Source organism: Hypanus sabinus, chromosome 12 (assembly GCF_030144855.1).
Source record: "Hypanus sabinus isolate sHypSab1 chromosome 12, sHypSab1.hap1, whole genome shotgun sequence".
NCBI lineage: Eukaryota > Metazoa > Chordata > Chondrichthyes > Myliobatiformes > Dasyatidae > Hypanus > Hypanus sabinus.
In genome coordinates this window covers 28388345-28410760 of record NC_082717.1, presented here as the reverse complement: position 1 = coordinate 28410760, position 22416 = coordinate 28388345, and the positions used below count along the sequence as shown (strand labels likewise).

General features: G+C 40.0%; 1 protein-coding gene across 1 annotated transcript in view; it reads left to right on the top strand.

Annotated features, from left to right (window-relative positions):
* Positions 1-22049, top strand: part of LOC132403324 (calpain-2 catalytic subunit-like) — a 102206-nt gene extending 80157 nt beyond the window's left edge. The window contains exons 17-21 of the mRNA XM_059986775.1: positions 2260-2328; positions 2950-3028; positions 5357-5473; positions 14999-15057; positions 21332-22049. Of these exons, the coding sequence (XP_059842758.1) occupies positions 2260-2328; positions 2950-3028; positions 5357-5473; positions 14999-15057; positions 21332-21355 (348 nt within the window). The 3' untranslated portion in view covers positions 21356-22049. The remainder of the gene's footprint in view (positions 1-2259; positions 2329-2949; positions 3029-5356; positions 5474-14998; positions 15058-21331) is intronic.
* Positions 22050-22416: the final 367 nt, after the last annotated feature.

The following is a 22416-nucleotide window of genomic DNA, read 5'->3' as shown; positions in this document are numbered from 1 at the left end:
TGAGAAATCAATGTTCATGACATCAGGTTGGAGGTTACCCAGATGGAATATAAGCTGTTGTTCCTGCAGCTTGAGTGTGGCCTCATCATGACAGTACAGGAGGCCATGGATGGACATATTGGAATGAGAATGGGAAGTGGAATTAAAATAGGTAGCCACTGGGAGATCCCACTTTTTCTGGTGGACAGAACGTAGGTACTCAACGAAGCGGTCTCTCAGTTTACGGCGGGTCTCACTGATGTGCAGGAGGCCATACCAGGAGCACTGCACACAGTTCACGACCCCAACAGACTCACAGGTGAAGTGTCGCCTTACCTGGAAGGATTGTTTGGGGCCCTGAATGGTAGTGAGGGGCAGGTGTAGCACTTGTTTCGCTTGCGAGGATAAATTCCAGGAGGGATGAATGGACATGGGAATCACATAGGAGTGATCCCCCACGGAAAGCAGAAAGTGGGGGGGGGGGGGGGAGAAATGTGCTTAGTGGTGGGATCCCATCGGAGGTGGCGGAAGTTTTGAAGACTCGTGTGCTGAATGCGGAGGCTGGTGAGGTGGCAGATGAGGACAAGAGGAACCCTATCCCTAGTAGGGTGGCAGGACGAGGGGGTGAGAGCAGATGTGCATGAAATGGAAGAGATGTGGTTGAGAGCAGTGTTGATGGTAGAGGAAGGGAAGCCCCTTTCTTTGAAAAGGAGGACATCGCCTTTGTTCTGGAATGAAAAACCTCATCCTCATACAGAAAAGGCTCTTTCATGTCAAAGTGAAAACAAATTTCTACAAATTGGTCTTAATTTATTACAATTATTAAACACAAAATAATTGATTGACTAATTACTCATCCCTTTCAAGTCAGTATTTAGTAGATGCACCTTTGGCAGCAATTACAGCCTTGAGTCTATGTTGATAGGTCTCTTTCAGCTTTACATATCTGGATTCTGCAACTTTTCCCCATTCTTCTTTATAAAACTGTTCAAACTCTGTCAGATTGCATGGGGATCATGAGTGAACATACCTTTGAATCCACCACAAATTCGCAATTGGATTAAGGTCTGGACTCTGACTTGGCCACTCCAGGACATTAACTTTGTTGTTTTTAAGCCATTCATGTGTAGCTTTGGCTTTATGCTTGGGGTCATTGTCTTGCTGGACAACAAATCTTCTCCCAAGTCAGTTCTCTTACAGACTGAATCAGGATTGCTCTGTATTTTGCTGCATTCATTTTACCCTCTACTTTCACAAGCCTTCCAGGGCCTGCCATAGTGAAGTATCCCCACACCATGATGCAGTCACTACCATGATTCATGGTAGGGATAGTGTATTTTTGATGATGTGTGGACTTTAGCTTTTGCCAAACATAATGTTTAGTCTGGCCAAAAATCTTAATTTTGGTTTCATCAGACCATAAGAACCTTCTTCCAGCTGACTTCAGAGTCTCCCACATGCCTTCTGACAAACTCTAGTCAAGATTTCATGTGAGTTTTTTTTTCCAACAGCGGCTTTCTCTTTGCCACTCTCCCATAAAATTACAATTGGTGAAGCACCCAGGCAACAGTTGTTGTATATGCAGTCTCTCCTATTTCAGCCACTGAAGCTTTTAACTCCTCCAGAGCTGTCATAGGTCTCTTGGTGGCCTTCTTCACTACTCCTCTTCTTGCACGGTCACTCAGTTTTTCAGAATGGTCTGCTCTAGGCAGATTTACAGCTGTGCCATATTCTTTTCATTGCTTGATGATTGACTTAACTGTACTCCAAGAAATATTCAGTGACTTGGAAGTTTTTATGTATCCATCTCTTGACTTGTGCTTTTCAATAGCCTTTTCATGGAGTTGCTTGGAGTGTTCTTTTGTCTTTACGGTGGAGTTTTTTCCAAGATTCTGACGCACCTGCAGTTAGATCTTCCAGATACAGGTGTATTTTTACTACAATAATTTGAAACACTTTTGACTGGACATGGTGATCCCCATTTAACTAATTATGTGACTTCTAAAACCAATTGGCTGCACCAGTGATGATTTGGTGTGTCATATTAAAGGGGTTAATAGTTATGCAAATTATTTTGTGTTTTATATTTATAATTGTAGAGATCGCTTTGACATGAAAGAGTCTTTTTCAGTTGATCAGTGTCAAAAAATGCCAAATTAAATTCACTGTGATTCAATGTTGTAAAACGTGAAAATTTCCAAGGGGGTGAATACTTTTTATAAGCATCATTTATTCTAATACCTTCTCTAAGTAGTTTTCCTCAATAAAATGGTAAAACAGAAAGATGCATCAGGAAAAATTGGACAACTGGAATTGAAGCTGTTTTTGAACAAGTTACAGAAGATGCTGGTAATTATTTTTTCTCTATAGACTTGTCTCCTCATTGAAATCTTCTAGTGCTCTCATATTAGCTGCTTTGAAGAAAACACACCCACAGACACTTCATTTATCAGGACTCTCTGACACCATTTGGTTGAGATGACCTTTAACAGGTGTTTGAGTAGGTATCCATTTGTTTAATTCTGTCTATGAAAATTAGCCCCAAGACTCTGCATTATAGTGATGGTGATTACATGCATCATTTCCTAATTGAATAACTAATTTAGAAAGATTCATAGAACAAATGAATATGCCATTGTAAATAGAGAGAAGTTTGGCAAATGTGACACATAGGAGGTGACTCTAATTTAGACATAAGTGGGAGGTACATGAGTTGCATTGTTTTATAAAAGCTCAATTTGTGCAATTGCTTACTTTGTGACTTCTGGATGCCTGATCTTCCCTGCCTCATGAAATTTTGCTCAGCCAATGCACATTCAAGTAAGCTGTTCATTATACCTACATATGACCATACAACAATAAACTCAACTTTGACTTCAGCATACAAGGGATCTGGAATCTGGTTTCATTTTAAACTTTTGTTATGTAACTTAGATTAGAAAAGCCAATGTTCATCTTTTCTTCATTTAGAAAATCTTCAAGAAGATGGATGCTGATGAATCTGGTACCATGAATTCACATGAAATGCGACTGGCACTTGAAGAAGCAGGTAATTTCAGAATAGTCCACTAGTGCAAGCAAATGGACTTTTCCACGACCAACTGGCAGAATTACTTATTTCCCATATCTAAGAGCATGCTCAGTATTTGCTTAGCTGTCATTAACTGAAGGTTTTAAGAAACAGTATTTTCTTTACTGGAAATGTCTAGTAAGAAAATCCTACATTTGACTCAACCATTGCAATCTATATAACCTATTCCCTTCATGTGCTCATTTAGCTTCACCTTAAATATGACAATACCACTGGCCACAATCTGGGGTAAATATTTTTTGTCTGAGTTCCCCAACTTGATTTCTTGGTGACAGTTTACATCTTTGCAAGCCTTTAGATCCTCCCCAGTGCCTCTATTTTCAATACAACATGATGATAAGAACTATACACAGTAGAAGTATCTGGTTTAACCCAGATTCAATGCAAGTGCACCTTTTATATTTTTGCATGGAACCTATCCAATTATAAATTTGCTTGTGACTTCATTACTCTTGAGTTTATTACTAGAAATAGACTAGAAGTCTGTTTCTTTAACTCCTCTAATCTGCTTTCAAAGAAATGTTATGGTTCACTGATGCAGATTAAACTTTACTGGTCAATTATCAATTATGCCAGATTATTGTTGTCCTCAACATTAACTATCCCACCAAATCCCCCTAAAAGATGGAATCTACTGCAAATTTTAAAAGTCTCTCATTCTCATAAGTAATGAGCAAATGGTCATGCTCCTTAAGGGAAACTACTTTACAACTTGGGCAATGCTCCCTGAGTTTTCATGAGTTTATTATGTGGTACACCACTGAAAAGTTCAATGAGATTAGTCAAGCAGCTTTTCATTATATTTCATTGCCTCATTTGTTTCTGCTGCTTTTCTTAACACTGAAGATAACTAGTATACTAAATACAGTATAGGTAATCAATATTCTGCAAGTTATTTGGTAGTGGATTTTTTCCAATGATAATACATAAATTTTGCCTCTTCTATTTTCTGTCCAGGCTCTATGAAGCTGCATGAATGCAATCCAACTAGATCCACCACTTCTTACTTCTAAGTTCTATTCATAGAGCCTTACTAGATGATCCCCAAGAACATCTGCTTTTATGTCCTCCCTCATCAAAAAAAGGCTATACCCTCTTCTTGGCTGCCTGTAGCATCTGTAACACAAGATGTTGGAAATTGAGTAACACACACAAAATGCTGGAGAAGCTCAACAGGTCAGGCAGCATCTATGGAGAGGAATAACGAGTCAATGTTTTGGGCTGACACCCTTCATCAGGACTCTAATATCCACTCCAGAAATGCTTCCTGATCTACTGAGTTTCTCTAGCATTGTGTGTGTGCTACTCAGTAGCATCTGTATCCTATATAAAAATAAACTAAATTGTGTACCATTTTTCTAAACATAATGGGGTTCTCATGGACATTTCCTTTATCTTTCTTGGAAAAAGATCTTTACCATTCAATTCCATTAATTTAAAGCATAAGTAATATGGATTTAATTACACTTGCCCAGCTTGAATCCATCTCTCCAGTTTAGCAAGGATATGTTTGAGTTCACTATGCTGACACTTCAAAGTTCTAAGTAAATTTATTATCAAAGTCACCATATACTACTCAGAGATTCATTTTCTTAGAGGTGTTCACAGCAGAACAAAGAAATACAACACTCCACTGGTCTCAGTGCCCTCAATAGTCAAACACAATGTAGTATCTCCACAAGTACATTTATCCCTTACCTTTCTTCAATACATAATCTTTAGAAACATAGAAAATGTACAGCACAATACAGGCCCTTGGGCCCACAAAGCTGTGCTGAGCATGTCCATACCTTAGAATTACCTAGGCTTACCCATAGCCCTCTATTTTACTAAGCTCCATGTATCCATCCAGGAGTCTATTAAAAGACCCTATTGCTTACACCTCCACCACCACTGCCAGCAGCCCATTCCACGCACTCACCACCCTCTGTGTAAAACAATTTACCCCTGACATCTCCTCTGTACCTACTTCCAAGTACCCTAAAACTATGCCCTCTCGTGCTAGCCATTTCAGCTCTGGGAAAAAGCCTCTGACTAGCCACACAATCAATGCCTCTCATTACCTTGTACACCTTTATCAGGTCACCTCTCATCCTCCATCGCTCCAAGGAGAAAAGGGATTCACTCAACCTGTTCTATAAGGCATGCTCTCCAATCCAGGCAACATCTTTGTTTCCATGATTATCAGCTGCAGCCCTTGACAAAACAATGCTTATATACTGATGAATAAACAGATATCACAGAAATAAAATTACCATTAATGTAAATTTATGTTTTCCTCCTCAGGTTACACGCTGAACAATACAGTGATTGAGAACATTGTTGCACGTTATGCAAACTCTGACCTGGTCATTGACTTTGATGATTTTGTTGGCTGTTTGATCCGATTGGAAACCATGCTCAGTGAGTTGATTTTTTGAACTTTATTTTAACAGAATATATTGAAATCCAGATTTATTCAAACATGGGCTACTGATTAAAATCAAACCAAGCACAATCGTTATCCTCTCCTGGCTGGATATTAATCAATACCCTCAGCAAATTATTGTATGGGATGATTCAAATTCTCATGGCAAGTAACCTTCGCCTGCTCGTCCCAACAATTTAAAGACAATTAGAGCAGAAATGTTACAGTGGCCTGTGGTGGACTAACAATTAAAAAGTGATTTTTTTTGAACACACATATAACCATATTTATTTTCTGCCCATTTAAGTTCTGATGAGACTTCATACAGAAATAGTCAAAGAAATTCCTTCCAATGTGCCCCAAATTAGGCTCATATATTTTTGCTCTGGTTGTGCAACCTCAAGGTATACACCCGAGTCAGAATTTCCAGGGCAATACTTCAGGAGCCAAAGTTCTACATCCCAAGATAGGGATTTGGCCCTCCCAGATCTGCAGTTTTGTGATCAGTTCAAAACAATCGAGAAGTGCTAAGAAAATGATCTCAGTTAAAGAAAATATTGATGGAAAGCGGAATAAGCTGCTGGGTTATACTAATTGCTTTATTCACATTCCAAATCATGGTGTTCCACATGTAGTAATGCAGACAGTGGTCACCTGATGTGATTTAATACAATAGGTACTAATCCTTGTGAACAATAAAATCAGAATCAGGTTTATTATCACCGGCATGTGTCGTGAAATTTGTTAACTTAGCAGCTGCAGTTCAATGCGATACATAATGTCAAAGAAGAAGAAGAAGGAATAAATAAATTGCAGTACACATATTGAATAGATTAAAAATCATGCAAAAAACACAAATAATCCATTTTTTGTGAGGTAGAGAGTATGCATTATGATCAGAGATTAAGGGAGCTAGGGCTTTACTCTTTAATGAGAGGAGACATGATAGAGGAGTACAAGATATTAAGAGGAATATATAGAGTGTACAGCTAGCACCTCTTCCCCCAGGGCACCACTGCTCAATTCAAGAGGACATGGCTTTAAGGTAAGGGGTGGAAAGTTCAAGGGGGATATTAGAGGAAGGTTTTTTACTCAGAGAGTGGTTGGTGCGTGGAATGCACTGCCTGAGTCAGTGGTTGAGGCAGATACACTAGTGAAATTTTAAGAGATTACTAGACGGGTATATGGAGGAATTTAAGGTGGGGAGTTATATGGGAAGCAGGGTTTAAGGGTTGGTAAATCATTGTGGGCTGAAGGGCCTGTACTGTGCTGTTTTGTTCTATGTTCTATGTAGTGTTCACAGGTTCAATGTCCATTTAGGACTCAGATGGCGGAGGGGAAGAAGCTGTTCCTGAATCACTGAGTGTGTGCCATTAGGCTTCTGTACCTCCTATCTGATGGTAACAGTGAGGAAAAAGGCATGCCCTGGGTGCTGGAGGTCCTTAATAGTGAACTCTGCCTTTCTGAGACACCACTCCTTGTAGGCTAGTACCCACGATGGAACTGACTAAATTTACTACCCTCTGCAGCTTCTTTCGGTCCTGTGCAGTAGCCTCCACCCACCACCATACCAGACCAGGTGCAGCCTGTCAGAATGCTCTCCATGGTATATCTATAGAAGTTTTTGAGTGTATTTGTTGACATACCAAATCTCTTCACACTCCTAATGAAGTATAGTCACTATCTTGCCTTCTTTATAATTGCATTGTTATGTTGGGTCCAGGTTAGGTCCTCAGACATCTTGAAAATGCTCACTCTCTCCACTTCTGATCCCTCTATGAGGATTGGTATGTGCTACTTCATCTTACCCTTCCTGAAGCCCACAATCAGCTCTTTCATCTTACTGACATTAAGTGCCAGGTTGTTGCTGTGGCACCATTCCACTAGGTGGCATATCATGCTCCTGTATGCCTTCTCGTGTCTGTCTGAGATTCTACCAACAATGGTTGTATCGTCAGCAAATTTATAGATGGTATTTGAGCTATGCCTAGTCACACAGTCATGGGTATAGAGAGAGTACAGCAGTGGGCTAAGCGAGGAGGAGGTGTTATCACCAATCCACAAAAATTGTGGTTTTCCAGTTAGGAAGTCGAGGATCCAATTGCAGAGGGAGGTACAAAGGCCCAGGTTCTCAATCAGGATTATGGGAATAGGTTTCGATAAGTACATTTAATTTCAGAGAAATGTATACAATATACATCCTGAAATTCTTTTTCTTAGCAAACATCCATAAAAACAGAGGTCTGCCTTAAAAGAATGAATGGCAGTTAAATGTTAGAACCCCAAAGCCCCACCAGCCTCCCCCTCCCACACAAGGCACGACCGCTCCCCTTTCCCCACCAGCAAAATAAGCATAGGTGCCCCCCCCCCACTCCGAACTCTCAATCATGCAGCAAAGCATCAATAAGACACAGACTTGCAGTACCCCAAAGACTATTCGTTCACCTGGGATTCGACATACCACAGGCTCTCTTTCACCCTAATAAGGGAAAAAGAAGTGACCTCGTTTCACAGCGAGAGGGGAGACATAAAAAACAACTCACTGAATTATGATGTTACAAGTCCATTGCGTTGCTTTTTTCGAGCTCTAGAAACGCTGTCGACGGCAGCCCATTTCACACACTCACCACTCTCTGCGTAAAAAAACTTAACACTGACATCTCCTCTGTAACTACTCCCAAGCACCTTAAAACTGTGCCCTCTCGTGCTAGCCATTTCAGCCCTGGGAAAAAGTCTCCTACTATCCACACGATCAATGCCTCTCATCATCTTACACACCTCTATCAGGTCACCTCTCATCCTCCACCATGCCAAGGAGAAAAGGCCGAGTTCACTCAACCTATTCTCGTAAGACATGTTCCCCAATCCAGGTAACGCCCTTGTAAATCTCCTCAGCACCCTTTCTAAGTGGGGCCTGTCCAGGGTCCTATATAGCTGTAACATTACCTCTCAGCTCTTGAACTCAATTGCATAGTTGATGAAGGCCAATGCACCATATGCCTTCTTAACCTCAGAATCAACCTGCACAACAGCCTTGAGTGTCCTATGGACTCAGACTCCAAGATCCATCTGATCCTCCACACTGCCAAGAGTCTTACCATTAATACTATATTCTGCCATCATATTTGACCTACCAAAATGAACCAACTTACACTTATCTGGGTTGAACTCCATCTGCCACTTCTCAGCCCAGTTTTACATCTATTGCTGTCCCGCTGTAACCTCTGACAGCCCTCCACACTATCTACAATATCCCCAACCTTTGTGTCATCAGCAAATTTACTAACCCATCCCTCCACTTCTTCATCCAGATCATTTATAAAAATCACAAAGAGAAGGGTCCCAGAACATATCCCTGAGGCACACCACTGGTCAATGACTTCCATGCAGAATATGACCCATCTACAACCAATCTTTGCCTTCTGTGAGCAAGCCAATTTTGGATCCCCAAAACAAGGTCCCCTCGGATCCCATGCCTCCTTACTTTCTCAATAAGGCTTGCATGGGGTACCTTATCAAATGCCTTGCTGAAATCCATATATGCTACATCTACTGCTTTATCTTCATCAATGTGTTTAGTCACATCCTGAAGAAATTCAATCAGCCTCATAAGGCATGACCTGCCTTTGACAAAGCAATGCTGTCTATTCCTAAACATATTATGCCTCTCCAAATGTTCATAAATCCTGCTGCTCAGGATCTTTTCCATCAACTTACCAACCACTGAAGTAAGACTCACTGGCCTATAATTTCTTGGGCTATCTCTGCTCCTTTTCTTGAATATGGGAACAACATCTGCAATCCTCCGGAACCTCTCTCGCCCCATTGATGATGCAAAAATCATCGCTAGAGGCTCAACAATCTGCTCCCTCGCATCCCACAATAGCCTAGGGTGTATCTCATCCGGTCCCATCCAGGTCCATCCAACTTGATGTTTTCCAAAAGCTTCAGCACATCCTCTTTCTTAATGTCTATATGCCCAATCTTTTCAATCCTCTGTAAGTCATCCCTACAATGACCAAGATCCTTTTCTGCAGTGATTACTGGAGCAAAGTATTTATTAAGTACCTCTGCTATCTCCTCTGGTTCTATACACATTTTTCCACTGTCACACTTCATTGGCCCTATTCTCTCACATCTTATCCTCTTGCTTTTCACATACCTGTAGAATGCCTTGGAGCTTCCCCTAATCCTGCATGCCGAGGCCTTCTCATGGCACCTTCTGGCTCCTAATTTCATTTTTAAACTCCTTCCTGCTAGCCTTATAATCTTCTAGATCTCTATCTTTACCTAGTTTTTTGAACCTTTCGTAAGCTTTTCTTTTCTTCTTGACTAGATTTTCAACAGCCTTTGTACACCACGGTTCCTGTATCCTACCATAATTTCCCTGTTTCATTGGAACATACCTATGCAGAACGCCACACAAATATCCCCTGAACATTTGCCACATTACTGCCATACATTTCCCTGGGGACATCTGTTCCCAATTTATGCTTCCAAGTTCCTGCCTGATAGCTTCATATTTCTTCTTACTCCAATTAAACATTTTCCTAACTTGTCTGTTCCTATCCCTCTCCAATGTTATGGTAAAAGAGATAGAATTGTGATCACTATCTCCAAAATGCTCTCCCACTGAGAGACCTGACACCTGACCAGTTCATTTCCCAATACCAGATCAAGTACAGCCTCTCCTCTTGTAGGCTTATCTACATATTGTGCCAGGAAACCTTCCTGAACACACCTAACAGACTCCCCACTCCACTTAAACCACTTGCTCTAGGGAGATGCCAATCAATATTTGGGAAATTTAAAATCTCCCACCATGACAATCCTGTTACTATTACACCTTTCCAGAATCTGTCTCCCTATCTGCTCCTCGATATCTCTGTTACTATTGGGTGGTCTATAAAAACACCCAATAGAGTTATTGACCTCTTCCTGTTTCTAACTTCCACCCACAGAGACTCAGTAGACAATCCCTCCATGACTTCCACCTTTTCTGCAGCCGTGACACTATCTCTGATCAGCAGTGCCATGCCCCCACCTCCTTTGCTTACCTCCCTGTCCTTTCTGAAACATCTAAAACCTGTCACTCGAAGTAACCATTCCTGCCCCTGAGCCATCCAAGTCTCTGTAACTGCCACAATATCATAGCTCCAAGTACTGATCCATGCTCTAAGCTCATCCGCTTTGTTCATGATGCTTCTTGCATTAAAATAGGCATACCTCAAACCATCAATCTGAGCACATCCCTTCTCTGTCACCTGCCTATCCTCCCTCTCGCACTGTCTCCAAGTTTTCTCTATTTCTGAGCCAACCGCCCTTCCTCACTCTTCAGTTCAGTTCCCACCCCCCAGTAATTCTAGTTTAAACTCTTCCCAGTAGCCTTAGCAAACCTCCCTGTCAGGTTGTTGGTCCCCCTCAGATTCAAGTGCAACCTGTCCTTTTTGACAGACCACACCTGCCCCAAAAGATGTCCCAATGATTCAGAAATCTGAATCCCTGTCCCCTGCTCCAATCCCTTTGCCATGCATTATCCTCCACCTCACTCTATTCCTATACTCATGGTCACTTGGAACAGGCAATAATCCTGAGATTACTACCTTTGAGGTCCTGCTTCTCAACTTCATTTCTAACTCCTTGTAGTTTTGTTTACAGGACCTTCTCTCATTTCCTAACTAAGTTGTTGGTACCAATATGTATATGTATATGTTGAAAAGGCCATCACATGTTGAGCGGAAGCAGATACTCTACCTACTTCCTCTGGAATAATCCCAAAAATTGCCGTAAGTGAATTGAGTTGAACATCCACATCTATAACTTTAGGTAGTGTTCTAAATACATCTCTCCAAAAATTACTTAAGCTTACACAGGACCAAAACATATGAGTTAGAGTAGCCACCTCTACGTTACATCTGTCACAAATAGGGCTTATATTAGGAAATATATGTACCAATTTATCTTTAGACATATGGGCCCTATGTACTATCTTAAACTGAATTAAGGAATGGCGTGCACAGATAGATGAATTATTAACAAGATAATATATTTTATTCCATTGATCATCTGAAAGTGAATGCTGAAGTTCTATTTTCCAAGTGCGTTGAACCATATCATTAGGCGACATGCGAGCGTTCATTAACTGTTTATAAATGATAGTTATTAATCGTTTTTGAAATAGTTTAAGCTGAAAGATAGCATAAGCCAAATTTGAAGAATAGGCCAAGGGATAATTCGGTAAAAAATCACGTTAAAAATTCCTAACCTATAAGTATGTAAAAAAATGTGTTAGAGATATCATATTTATCCATTAACTACAAAAAAGACATTAAACAATCCTGTAAGAACAAATCTAAAAAAAATTTATTCCCTTAGTTTTCCATATTAAAAAAGCCTTATCCAGAGCTGATAGTTTAAAAAAATAAGAATAAATATTACTAGGAGTAAAAAATCATTTAATTCAAAAAATCTACAAAACTTAAACCAGATTTTTAAAGTATGTTTAATGATAGGGTTGAGAGCTTGTCTACCTATTCTGGAGAACAGAAAAGGAAGGGGAGCTCCTAATAAAGAAGCATCCCGGGCCAAAATTAAACCTCTTCAAAATCTGAAATCTGAAATAAATAAGGCCACTTGACCCTATCAAAGGCTTTCTCTGCATCCAGAGATACAATACATTCAGATTCTTTAACTGAAGGGGAGTCCATGATATTTAACAATCTTCGAATATTAAAATGTGAGTACCTATTTTTAATAAATCCTGCTTGATCATTTGAGATAACATTAGGCAAAATATTCTCAAGTCTATCAGCTGGAATCTTGAAGAACATTTTAAAATCTACATTCAATAAAGAAATAGGTCTATAGGATACACATTCCAGTGGGTCTTTTCCTTTTTTAAGAATCAATGTAATTAATGCCTCACAAAAAGTTTTTGGGAGGTTCCCAGAGGATATAGAATCAGTAAATGTTTGATGAAGATGTGGTATAAGCATTTCATGAAAAGTCTTGTAAAATTTTACTGTATAACCATCAGGTCCTGGAGCTTTCCCTAACTGCATAGAGGATATAGCCTTGGCTATCTGCTCTTGTTTAATGGGTGCATCTAATATATCAACATCTTGAGTCGAAATTTGAAGTATATTTAACCTTTGCAAAAATCTATTCATAGTAATTGTATTATCAGAGAATTCAGATTTATAAAGATTAGAATAGAAGTCCATAAATATCTTATTAATTTCATAAGGATCTAAAGTTTCAATTCTATCTGGTCTACGAATTTTTAAAATCTGTCTTCTGACCATCCCAGCCTTTAACTGACCCGCCAAAAGCTTAGCAGATTTTCCCCCATGTAAATAAAATAAACTTTTGGATTTAAAAATTTGCTGTTCAATGGGAAAGGTCAGAAGCAAATCATACTATGATTGAAGTTCGACCCTTTCTTTATATAGGTCCTCAGTAGGTTTAACTGAATACGCTTTATCTATCTCTTTAATTTTATTAATAAGCACTGACAATTCTGCTTTAGTTTTCTTTCTCAAAGCTGCTGAATATGAGATTATCTGTCCCATAAGAAAAGATTTCAACATGTCCCATATAACCAGGTTTCACATTCCTTCAGTTGTATTAAATTCAAAAAATATCAAAATTAGCTCCTTAATAAAACTAACAAAAGCTGGATCATGTAACAGTACGGGATTCAGTCTCCACTGTGACATTTTCAAGAGGCTATCCAAAAGTTTCAGGGTTAACTTTAAAGGCTCGTGATCTGAGAACGCAATGATGTCATGTGCACAGTCAACAACGGAATATAACAAAGGTGTATCTATAAAAAGTAATCAATTCGAGAATACTTATGATGAACGTGTGAGAAAAAATAGAAATCTTTATCATTGGGGTATTTATATCTCCAGATATCGACCAGGCCATACTCTAATAAAAAAGAATTAATACAGGCTGCCACTTTATTAGGAAGTGACGGATTGGTTGGTGACCTGTCAATCGCCGGATTTAAACAACAATTGAAGTCACCACCCCTGATCAACTTATATTCATTCAAATTCGGTAGCTCAGAAAAAAGTTTCTTAAAAAAATCAGAATTATCTACATTGGGTGCATATACACACACCAGAGCTACCTTTTGCTCGCATAATAAACCAGTAACAATTAAATATCTTCCAGTCGAATCAGTAGTAGTATTAAAGTGTACAAAAGGGATTTTGGGGCTAAGAAATATAGAAACGCCTCTTATCTTACTATCCACCAGCGAATGGTACAAAGGTCCTTTCCAAAATTGGAAAGTTAATGTTCAGGAGGGCAGCCACAGGGATACTCTCTAGTATCTGACTCTTGCCCTTCCCTTTCCTGACTGTTACCCACTTATCTGTCTCCTGAGGTCCCGGTGTAATTACTTGCCTATAGCTCCTCTCTATCACCTCCTTACTCTCTCTGACCAGATGAAGGTCATTGAGCTGCATCTCCAGTTTCCTAACATGGTCCCTAAGGAGCTGCAGTTGGTGCAGATGTGGCCGACCAGGAGGCTGGGAAATTCCTGGACTTCCCACATCTGTCACGCAGCACAGAACACCAGTCTCACAGACCTACTTCCTGCTTCTATTCTTCACAGTAACCTACCTCACCTTGACCCATTTGTGGTAAACTATGTATACCTGTCTGGACAAGCCCCTCTGCTGGCTGCTCCTGTGGCTCCTCCCACAGGCCCCTGCATAAAGGTGATTGGGGCACTGCTCCTCCCTCAGTCTTCGAGATGTCGTGCTCCCTTTTGCTGTTAATAAAAGCCTATCTTTCACTTCCAGTCTCCAAGAGTTATTGATGGTGCATCACCATTATCACCAAAGCCCCATTGAGCCAAAGCCCTCCTAATCTGTCTGCCTCTACTCTATTGCCCACTCCTCTCGCGCACACTCTGTCTCCTTTTAAACACTTCATGCTGGTCCACATGCTTGCGCAGTCGTCCCTCAAACAAACCGCTGAAGAAAAATCTCCAGAGCCACTAAAGTCCAGCACCCTGAAGGCCACGTTCCTGGGATATCAAAAAGCAGCCGGTCGTGAGGCCCTGAGAGTGGGTCCCATTCCCGCTAAGAACCAAAAGCAGTGTAACTCCGGGTCAGGGACTTCAAAAGAACCTTGAAAGGGGAAAAAAGAGATATCAAAGATAGAAATAGAGCTGTTTCTGAAGAAGCAAGCAAAGAAGTTGCTGTTTAGCACCATCATCCTAAGCTCTGCCCTCCGAGCAATAGCTGCATTCCTTCATTATTCAAGTGGTTACAAGTAAACTGCATCGAGTCTCCTAAACTAAAATTAATCATGTTCAATTTGAATACAGCTTTAGGTAAAAGTTTTCATTCCAAAGTAATTTCCTAACAGTGATCTTATCCTCTTTAGTTGGTATATTCATTTACACTGTTGTGGACGGCAAATATTTAAGATCCACATTCTATCAAACAAAAAATGAGATAAAAGGCTATACTTAAACTGTTACATTCCTGTTTTTTTTCCAGAAATGTTTAAACAATTAGACCCAGATGATAAAAGAGAAACAGGGCTTGATATATATCAGGTTAGTATCCGATACTACATATTACGACAGTGCCAACTCTCCATGAATATCCTGTACTATTCGAATGCAGCATGTTTTGAATATTCCATATAGAATTTCTGGAGCAGTGTGTGGAGATGAAGTAGCCACCAACACTATACGTTAGAAATTCTGTAACAGCATATTTTAAATACTCTTGAGTATTGCATTTATCCATTTCTAGCACTATTCAATGCTTTCCCTATTTTCCCTATTATTGAAAAAGAATTAAAGTTAATGAAACAAGATCATCTACTTTTGTGATTGTTAACTGAGATTCAAGTTCTTGATCCCTGAACTTCCCTGTGAAATCTGTGAACTACAGGAGTGTGTATTTGAAAAACCTTTCATTATGAACATTTCACTATCATCTATCAAACGAGGGATAGGACTGTGGAGACTTTGTTAGGCAGTAAAGGAGGTGCAATCGTCCCAAATTCCCATTCATCCTGGAGAGCCATTTCTCTGAACTTGCATCCACAACCACTAGGGCTTCCTGCAGCAATAAGGGTAAAGCTAGAGAATAATTCGTAAGGTATGAATCAGTTTAAAGAAAGACATCCAGTGAGATTTTACAGGCTAAACAAGAAATGTTCATCCCTCAAGGTAAGCAATGGATTTTCATTTAATGTAGAGTCTCTACCAAATAGAGATGTTATATTTTAATATACACTCCAGGATTAGCAGTCAAAGTTGATAAATGGATAATACCCCACAGATAAGGAAGTCAAGAACTGAAGTAAAATGTTCAGCATTCCCAAAAAATTGAAACTAATTAATATAAATGAGTTTTACCCCACCAATACATGCATCTGTGTGTTCAATTACAAATTTCCTGTTAATCCTGGAAGGCGAAAACACAAAAGATCTGCAATATCTGTTATCTGAAAACAATATTCAGCTGACACTCATTATACACACGTATCTGCAAAGGGCAACAGTTAGCCTCTGATCTGAGGCAAAATGCCAATTCTACTACAATAAATGGAGCAATGCCAACATGATTTTTTCAGTGTCATGCAGCAAAATCTCTCAGCCATATCTGGTAGAAAATTTGTTTTTACCTGGCTGAAGGGATATGACCACCTGAACTTCATGTTTCTCTTTTATTTACTATTTCCCTTGTGCTGTTGCTCCCAAATAAATTGCCTTCATCTCTTTAAATTTTGGCACTTATTTTCCACAGAGGTTAATAAATTATAAAGCCATAAGACATAGGAGCAGAATTAGGCCATTAGGCCCATCAAGTCTGGTCAACTGTTTTATCAATTCTGACCACTTCCCTCTCGGCCCCATTCTCCTGCCTTCTCTCCATAGTACTTTATCTCCTGACTATTCAAGAACCTATTAATCTCTGCCTAAAATATATCCAAAGACTTGGCCTCCATAGCCACCTGTGGCAACAAATTCCACAGATTCAGCACTTTCTGGCTTAAGAAATTCCTCCTCATCTCCATTCTAAATGAACATCCCTCTAATCTGAGGGATGAACTCCCTCACTATGGGAAGCATCCTCTATCGATCGACAATTGATAGGTTTCAATGAGATCTCCCCTTTCTTCTGAATTCCAGTGAGTACAGGCCCAGAGACATCAAATGCTCCTCTGATAAGTCTTTTATCCTGAAATCATTTTTGTGATCCTCCTTTGAATCCTCTCTAATGTCAGCACATTCTTCCTAAGATACTAGACTCAAAACTGTTCATAATACTCCGTGAGGCGCGTGGCCTCGTGGGCAAGGCATCAGACTAGTAACCTGAAGGTCACTGGTTTGAGCCTCAGCTGAGGCAGTGTGTTTGTGTCCTTGAGCAAGGCACTTAACAACACATTGCTCTGCGACGTCACCGGTGCCAAGCTGCATGGGTCCTAGTGCCCTTCCATTGGACAACATCGGTGGCATGGAGAGGGGAAGGCCTGCAGCTTGGGCAACTGCCGGTCTCCCATACAACCCTGCCCAGGCCTGCGCCCTGGAAACTCCAGGCGCAGATCCATGGTCTCTTGAGACCGACAGATGCCGCCATTCACTCCGTGAGGTCACAACAGTGCCTTATGAAGCCTCAACATTACAGTTTTGCTTTTATATTCTAGTCCTCTCCAAGTAAATGCTAACATCACATTTGCCTTCCTTATCACAGAGTCAACCTGCAAGCTTCATGGTTCCTTTACACCTCAGATTTTTGACTTTTTTTCTTTCCATTAAGAAAATAGTTTCCGCTTTTATCTCTGCTACTGAAGTGCATTACCATACACTTCCCTACACTGTATTCCATCAGCCACTTCTTTGCCTGCTCTCCCAATCTGTCTACGTCCATCTGTAGCCTCTCTGCCTACTCAACATTACCTGACTCTTCCCCAAACCCACCTATCTACGTATTGTCCATGAACTTGGCCACAAAGCTATCAATTCCATCATCCAGATCTTTGACATATAATAGAAAAGGAAGGAGTCCCAACACATGCCCCTGTGAAGCACCACAAGTCACTGGCAGCCAACCCGAAAAGACTCCCTTTATTCCCATTCTTTGCCTCCTGCCAATCAGCCAATGCTCTATCCATGATAGTATCTTTCCTGTAATACCATGGGCTTTTAACTTGTTAAGCAGCCTCCAAGTATACAACATCCACCAATTGTCTCCTTCCCAACCACTGAGGTCAAACTAACTGGCCTATAATTTCCTTCCTTCTGCCTCTCTTCCTTCTTGAAGAGTGGAGTAACATATGCAATTTTTCTGTCTTCTGGAACCATGACAGAATCTATTGATTTTTGAAAGATCATTTCAGATGCCTCTGCAATCTCTTCAGCTATCTCTTTCAGAACCCTGGAGTGTAGAACATCTGGTCCAGGAGATTTATCTACCATTAGACCTTTTAATTTCTTATGCACCATCTCCCGAGAAATAGCAACTACACTTGCTTCTGCCCCCAACACTCTCGAACTGCAGGCTTACTGTTATTGCTTCTACCATGAAGGTTGATGCGAAATACTTGCTCAGTTTGTCCATCATTTCCTTGTCCCCAACTACTACCTCTCCAGCATCATTTTCCAGAGGTCCAATATCTATTCTCACCTCTCTTTTACTCTTTAAATATCTAAAGAAACTTCTGGTATCCTCTTTAATATTATTGTCTAGCTTACCTTTGTATTCCATCTTTTCCTCCTTTGTGACTTTTTAGTTTCCTTTTGTTGGTTTTTAAAAGCTTCCCAATCCTCTAACATCCCACTGTTTTTTCTCTATTATATGCCCTCACTTTGGCTTTTATGTTGGCATTGACTTCCCTTGTCAGCCACAGTTGTATCACCCTGACTTTAGACTACCACTTCTTCATTGGGATGTATCTATCCTGACGCTTCGAAATTGCTCACCAAAACTCCAGCCATTGGTAGTCTGCCATCGTGCCTGCTAGTGTCCCCTTCCAATCAATTTAGGCCAGCTCCGCTCTCATGCCTCTGTAACTCCCTTTAGTCTACTGCAATACCAATACATCTGATTTTAGCTACTCCTTCTCAGATTGAAAGGTTAACTGTATCATATTATGATCACAGTTCCATGTGGGTTCTTTTACCATAAACTCTCTAATCAATTCCTGATTATTGTATAATACCCAATCCAGAACAGCTGATCCCCCAGTGTGCTCAACCATGAGTCATTCTAAAAGTCATCTCCTAGGCATTCTACAAAATCCCCCTCTTGGAATCCAGCAACAACCTGATTTTCCCAATCTCGCTACATATTGAAATCCCCTATAACTATTGTAACATTGCCTATTTAGCATACATTTCCTATCTCCCATTGTAATTTGCAGCCCACATCTTTGCCACTGTTCGGAGGCCTGTGTGCTGTATAACTCCCATCAGAGTCGTTTTACCCTTGCAGTTTCTGAACTCTATCCATAATGATTCTACACCTTCTAATTCTATGTCACCTCTTCCTAAAGAATTGATTTCATTTTTTTACCACCAGATCCACCCCACCCACTCTGCCTACTGTGTGTTCTTTAGATACAATGTATATCCTTGGATATGAAGCTACCAGCTATAATCTTCTTTCCGCCTCACTTCAGTGATGCCCACAATGTCATGCGCCAATCTGTAACTGCTACAAGTTCATCAGTCTTATTCTGTCTACTGTGTTCTTTCAAATATAACGCCTTCAGACCTGTATTCATTACCCTTTTCAATTTTGTCCCTTTTTACATTGCAATTCATCCTGTTGACTGCAATTTTGCCCTATTGTCAGCCAGACCTTGCTAGCAGTCTCACCGCACACTGCCTCTGTTTGTAAACCAACAACCCCATTCTCAGCCACATCATTTTGGTTCCCATCCCCCTGTCAAATTAGTTAGTACCCTCCCAAACAGTTCTAGCAAACATGCCCACAAGGCTATTAGTCCCCCTTGTATTCAGGTTTAACCTCTTCCTTTTGTACAGGTCATACATTCCCCAGAAGAGGTCCCAATGATCTGTAAAGCTGGGCCATACCCCCTGCTCCAGTTCCTCAGCCATGCACTTATCTGCCAGATGCTCCCAATCTTGCCCTCACTGGCATGTGACACAAGGATCAATCCAGGCACTACCACCATGCTTTTAGCTTTCTACCTATCATCCTAAAATCTCTCTTTAGGATCTCCTCACCTTTCCTACCCGTGCCAATATGTACCAAGACTTCTGGCTGCTCACCCTCCCCCTTTAGAATGCCACAGACCTGATCAGAAACATCCTTGACTGGTAGCTGGGAGCCAACGTACCATCTGGGTGTCTCCATGGCATCCACAGAATCTTGTCTCTATTTCCTTTATTTTGGAATCTCCTATCACCACAGCAGTCCTCTTCACCTCTCTTCAGAGCCTCAGCACCAGACTTAATGCTAAAGACCCAGTCACTGTGGCTCCCCCCAGTCAGTTGTCCTCCTCAATAGTATCCAAAATTGTATACTTATTATTGAGGGGAATGGCCACAGGGGTACGCTGTACTGACTGCCCATTTCTCTTTCTTCCCCTATCAGTCACCTGGTTATCTGGTCTCTGCAACCGAGGGTGACTACCCCTCCGTGGCTTCTGTCAGTTCCTCCATCTCCCATATGAGTCCAAAGTTGCTGAGCTAGAGCTCTAGTTCCTTAACATGTTTCTGAGGAGCTGCAACTCTGTTCACCTGGTGCAGATATGGTTATCTAGGAGGCTGCAGGTCTCCCAGAATTCTCACATCTCACACACAGAACAAAACACAGCCCCTGGAGTCATTCTCACTGCACTGTGCCCTAACCGATGAGAAATGAAGAATAAAGGAGAAGAGGAAGGAAGAAGAAACTTACTTAATACTTTCTTTGCCCAACCCTGATTTCACCGAAGCCTGATCAGTCAAAGCCTGTCTAACACCGGGCCACTCACACAATGGCCACTCCTCTTCCCCTGCCTTATTTTTTTTTCTTTTTAAATCTTTTTATTAATTTTAAACAAACATAAATGAAACATGAATACAAAGTGTTTGAGAGTACATAATTAATAGTTTAAATAGACTCAGATATATGATAATAAAAATATATAACCTCCCAAACTCATAACATTGATGAACAAAGAAATAAAAAGAAAAAAAAAGACCCCAGAAAAAAAAGAGAAAAAAAACACTAACCAACATGGGCCATTGAATAATGTTAAGTACATATACAGTAGTGCCAATAACTCTGAACCTCCATCCAAATAATCAAGGATAATATAAGTAAGGTTTAGGAAAAGACAATTCAACTCATATGAAAGTGTTGAATAAATGGTCTCCAAGTTTCTTCAAATTTAACTGAAGGGTCAAAAATAACACTTCTAATTTTTTCTAAGCTCAAACAAGAAATGGTTTGAGAAAACCACTGAAATATAGTTGGAGGATTAATTTCTTTCCAATTCAATAGAATAGATCTTCTAGCCATTAGTGTAGCAAATGCAATCATTCGTCGAGATGAAGAGGATAGACAACTATTATCCACCATTGGTAAACCAAATATTGCAGTAAAAGGATGTGGTTGGATATTAATATTCAGAACTCTTGAAATAATACTGAAAATATCTTTCCAGTAATTTTGTAAACAAGGACAAGACCAAAACATATGGGTTAATGAGGCAACATCAGAATGACATCTGTCACAGGTTGAATTAACATAAGAATAAAATCGAGCAAGTCCCCTGCCTTATTTTTATTCACCCTTTCTAATTAATCCTGTTCACTGCTTTGGTACAGTCCAAACAAATTATTTTAATTTCTCTTTCCACAGTGGCTGTGTCCGATACTGACCTAAGATGCTGCTACGTTACAAGAAGGCAGTCTTCAATCAATCACCAGATACTACAGTGGACATCTCTGAACTTTAAAGGAATAACATGAAAACTAAAATAATTACATTAATTGGATATCATGAATGGGCATAGAATGAAGGGAATAGGGGCCTGATTTTGTTAGTGTATTGCTATCCTGTCTTTTATTTTAAGGTGATTTGCTACACAGCAATGTGGGAATCAAAACTATTTCAATCCAGATCATATTTAGCATCAATATTCCTGAAAAACATCTTAAATTAGTTACACCTTATATTTACAGCAGCCACATTGTATCAGTGATTTACTAATGATTATTACCTTTTTTAAGAATGTCCAGATATTCAAAAATCAGCAAATCCTTTCTTTAAGTCTATAAATGTGGCACAAGTAGATCACAATCACGGTGATCAGAGAATTGTGTTTTGGAATCTTAGTTTATGAAACAAATATAATATTCAAATGGAACTGGCCTTTTACATTTAGAAGCTGTTTGTTTTGTAGAAAATAGAAATGTTTTCCAAATTGACTATTGAAAAAAATGCAGAAAACTAATTTAATTTCCATTAAATTGCTGGATGCTTTTGGTACAGGCATTTAATACAAATGAAAATATGCTTCAAATTTTAAAAACTGCTTTTATCTGCACAATTGTATCTAAAATTAAATACAGAATATGGGTAACTTTGATTCCTTTGTTTGAGTTGAGTCTTCTGTAAAAAATTACCAAATACTCTCTGCCAATAGTGGTCAATCAACATAATACACCAATATCATTAAAACTGTTACTATGTCCACACAGCTCCAGATAAGTTTATTTTAAGGAATATTATGTACATCTCAATGGAACGGGATAGAAATCCTGTTCACATTATATAAACAGGAGCATGTGGAGACCATCTGGCTGCTCCAACCCAGCCTGTACCTGTATCCAGATGTCTAACTACATTTACCTTTATTTTTTGACCAGACCTGGTGACTACCCTAGAGAGCTGTGGAGGCTCTGAGAATCTAAACAGTCTTTATCCTCCAAGCAAAACAGGTT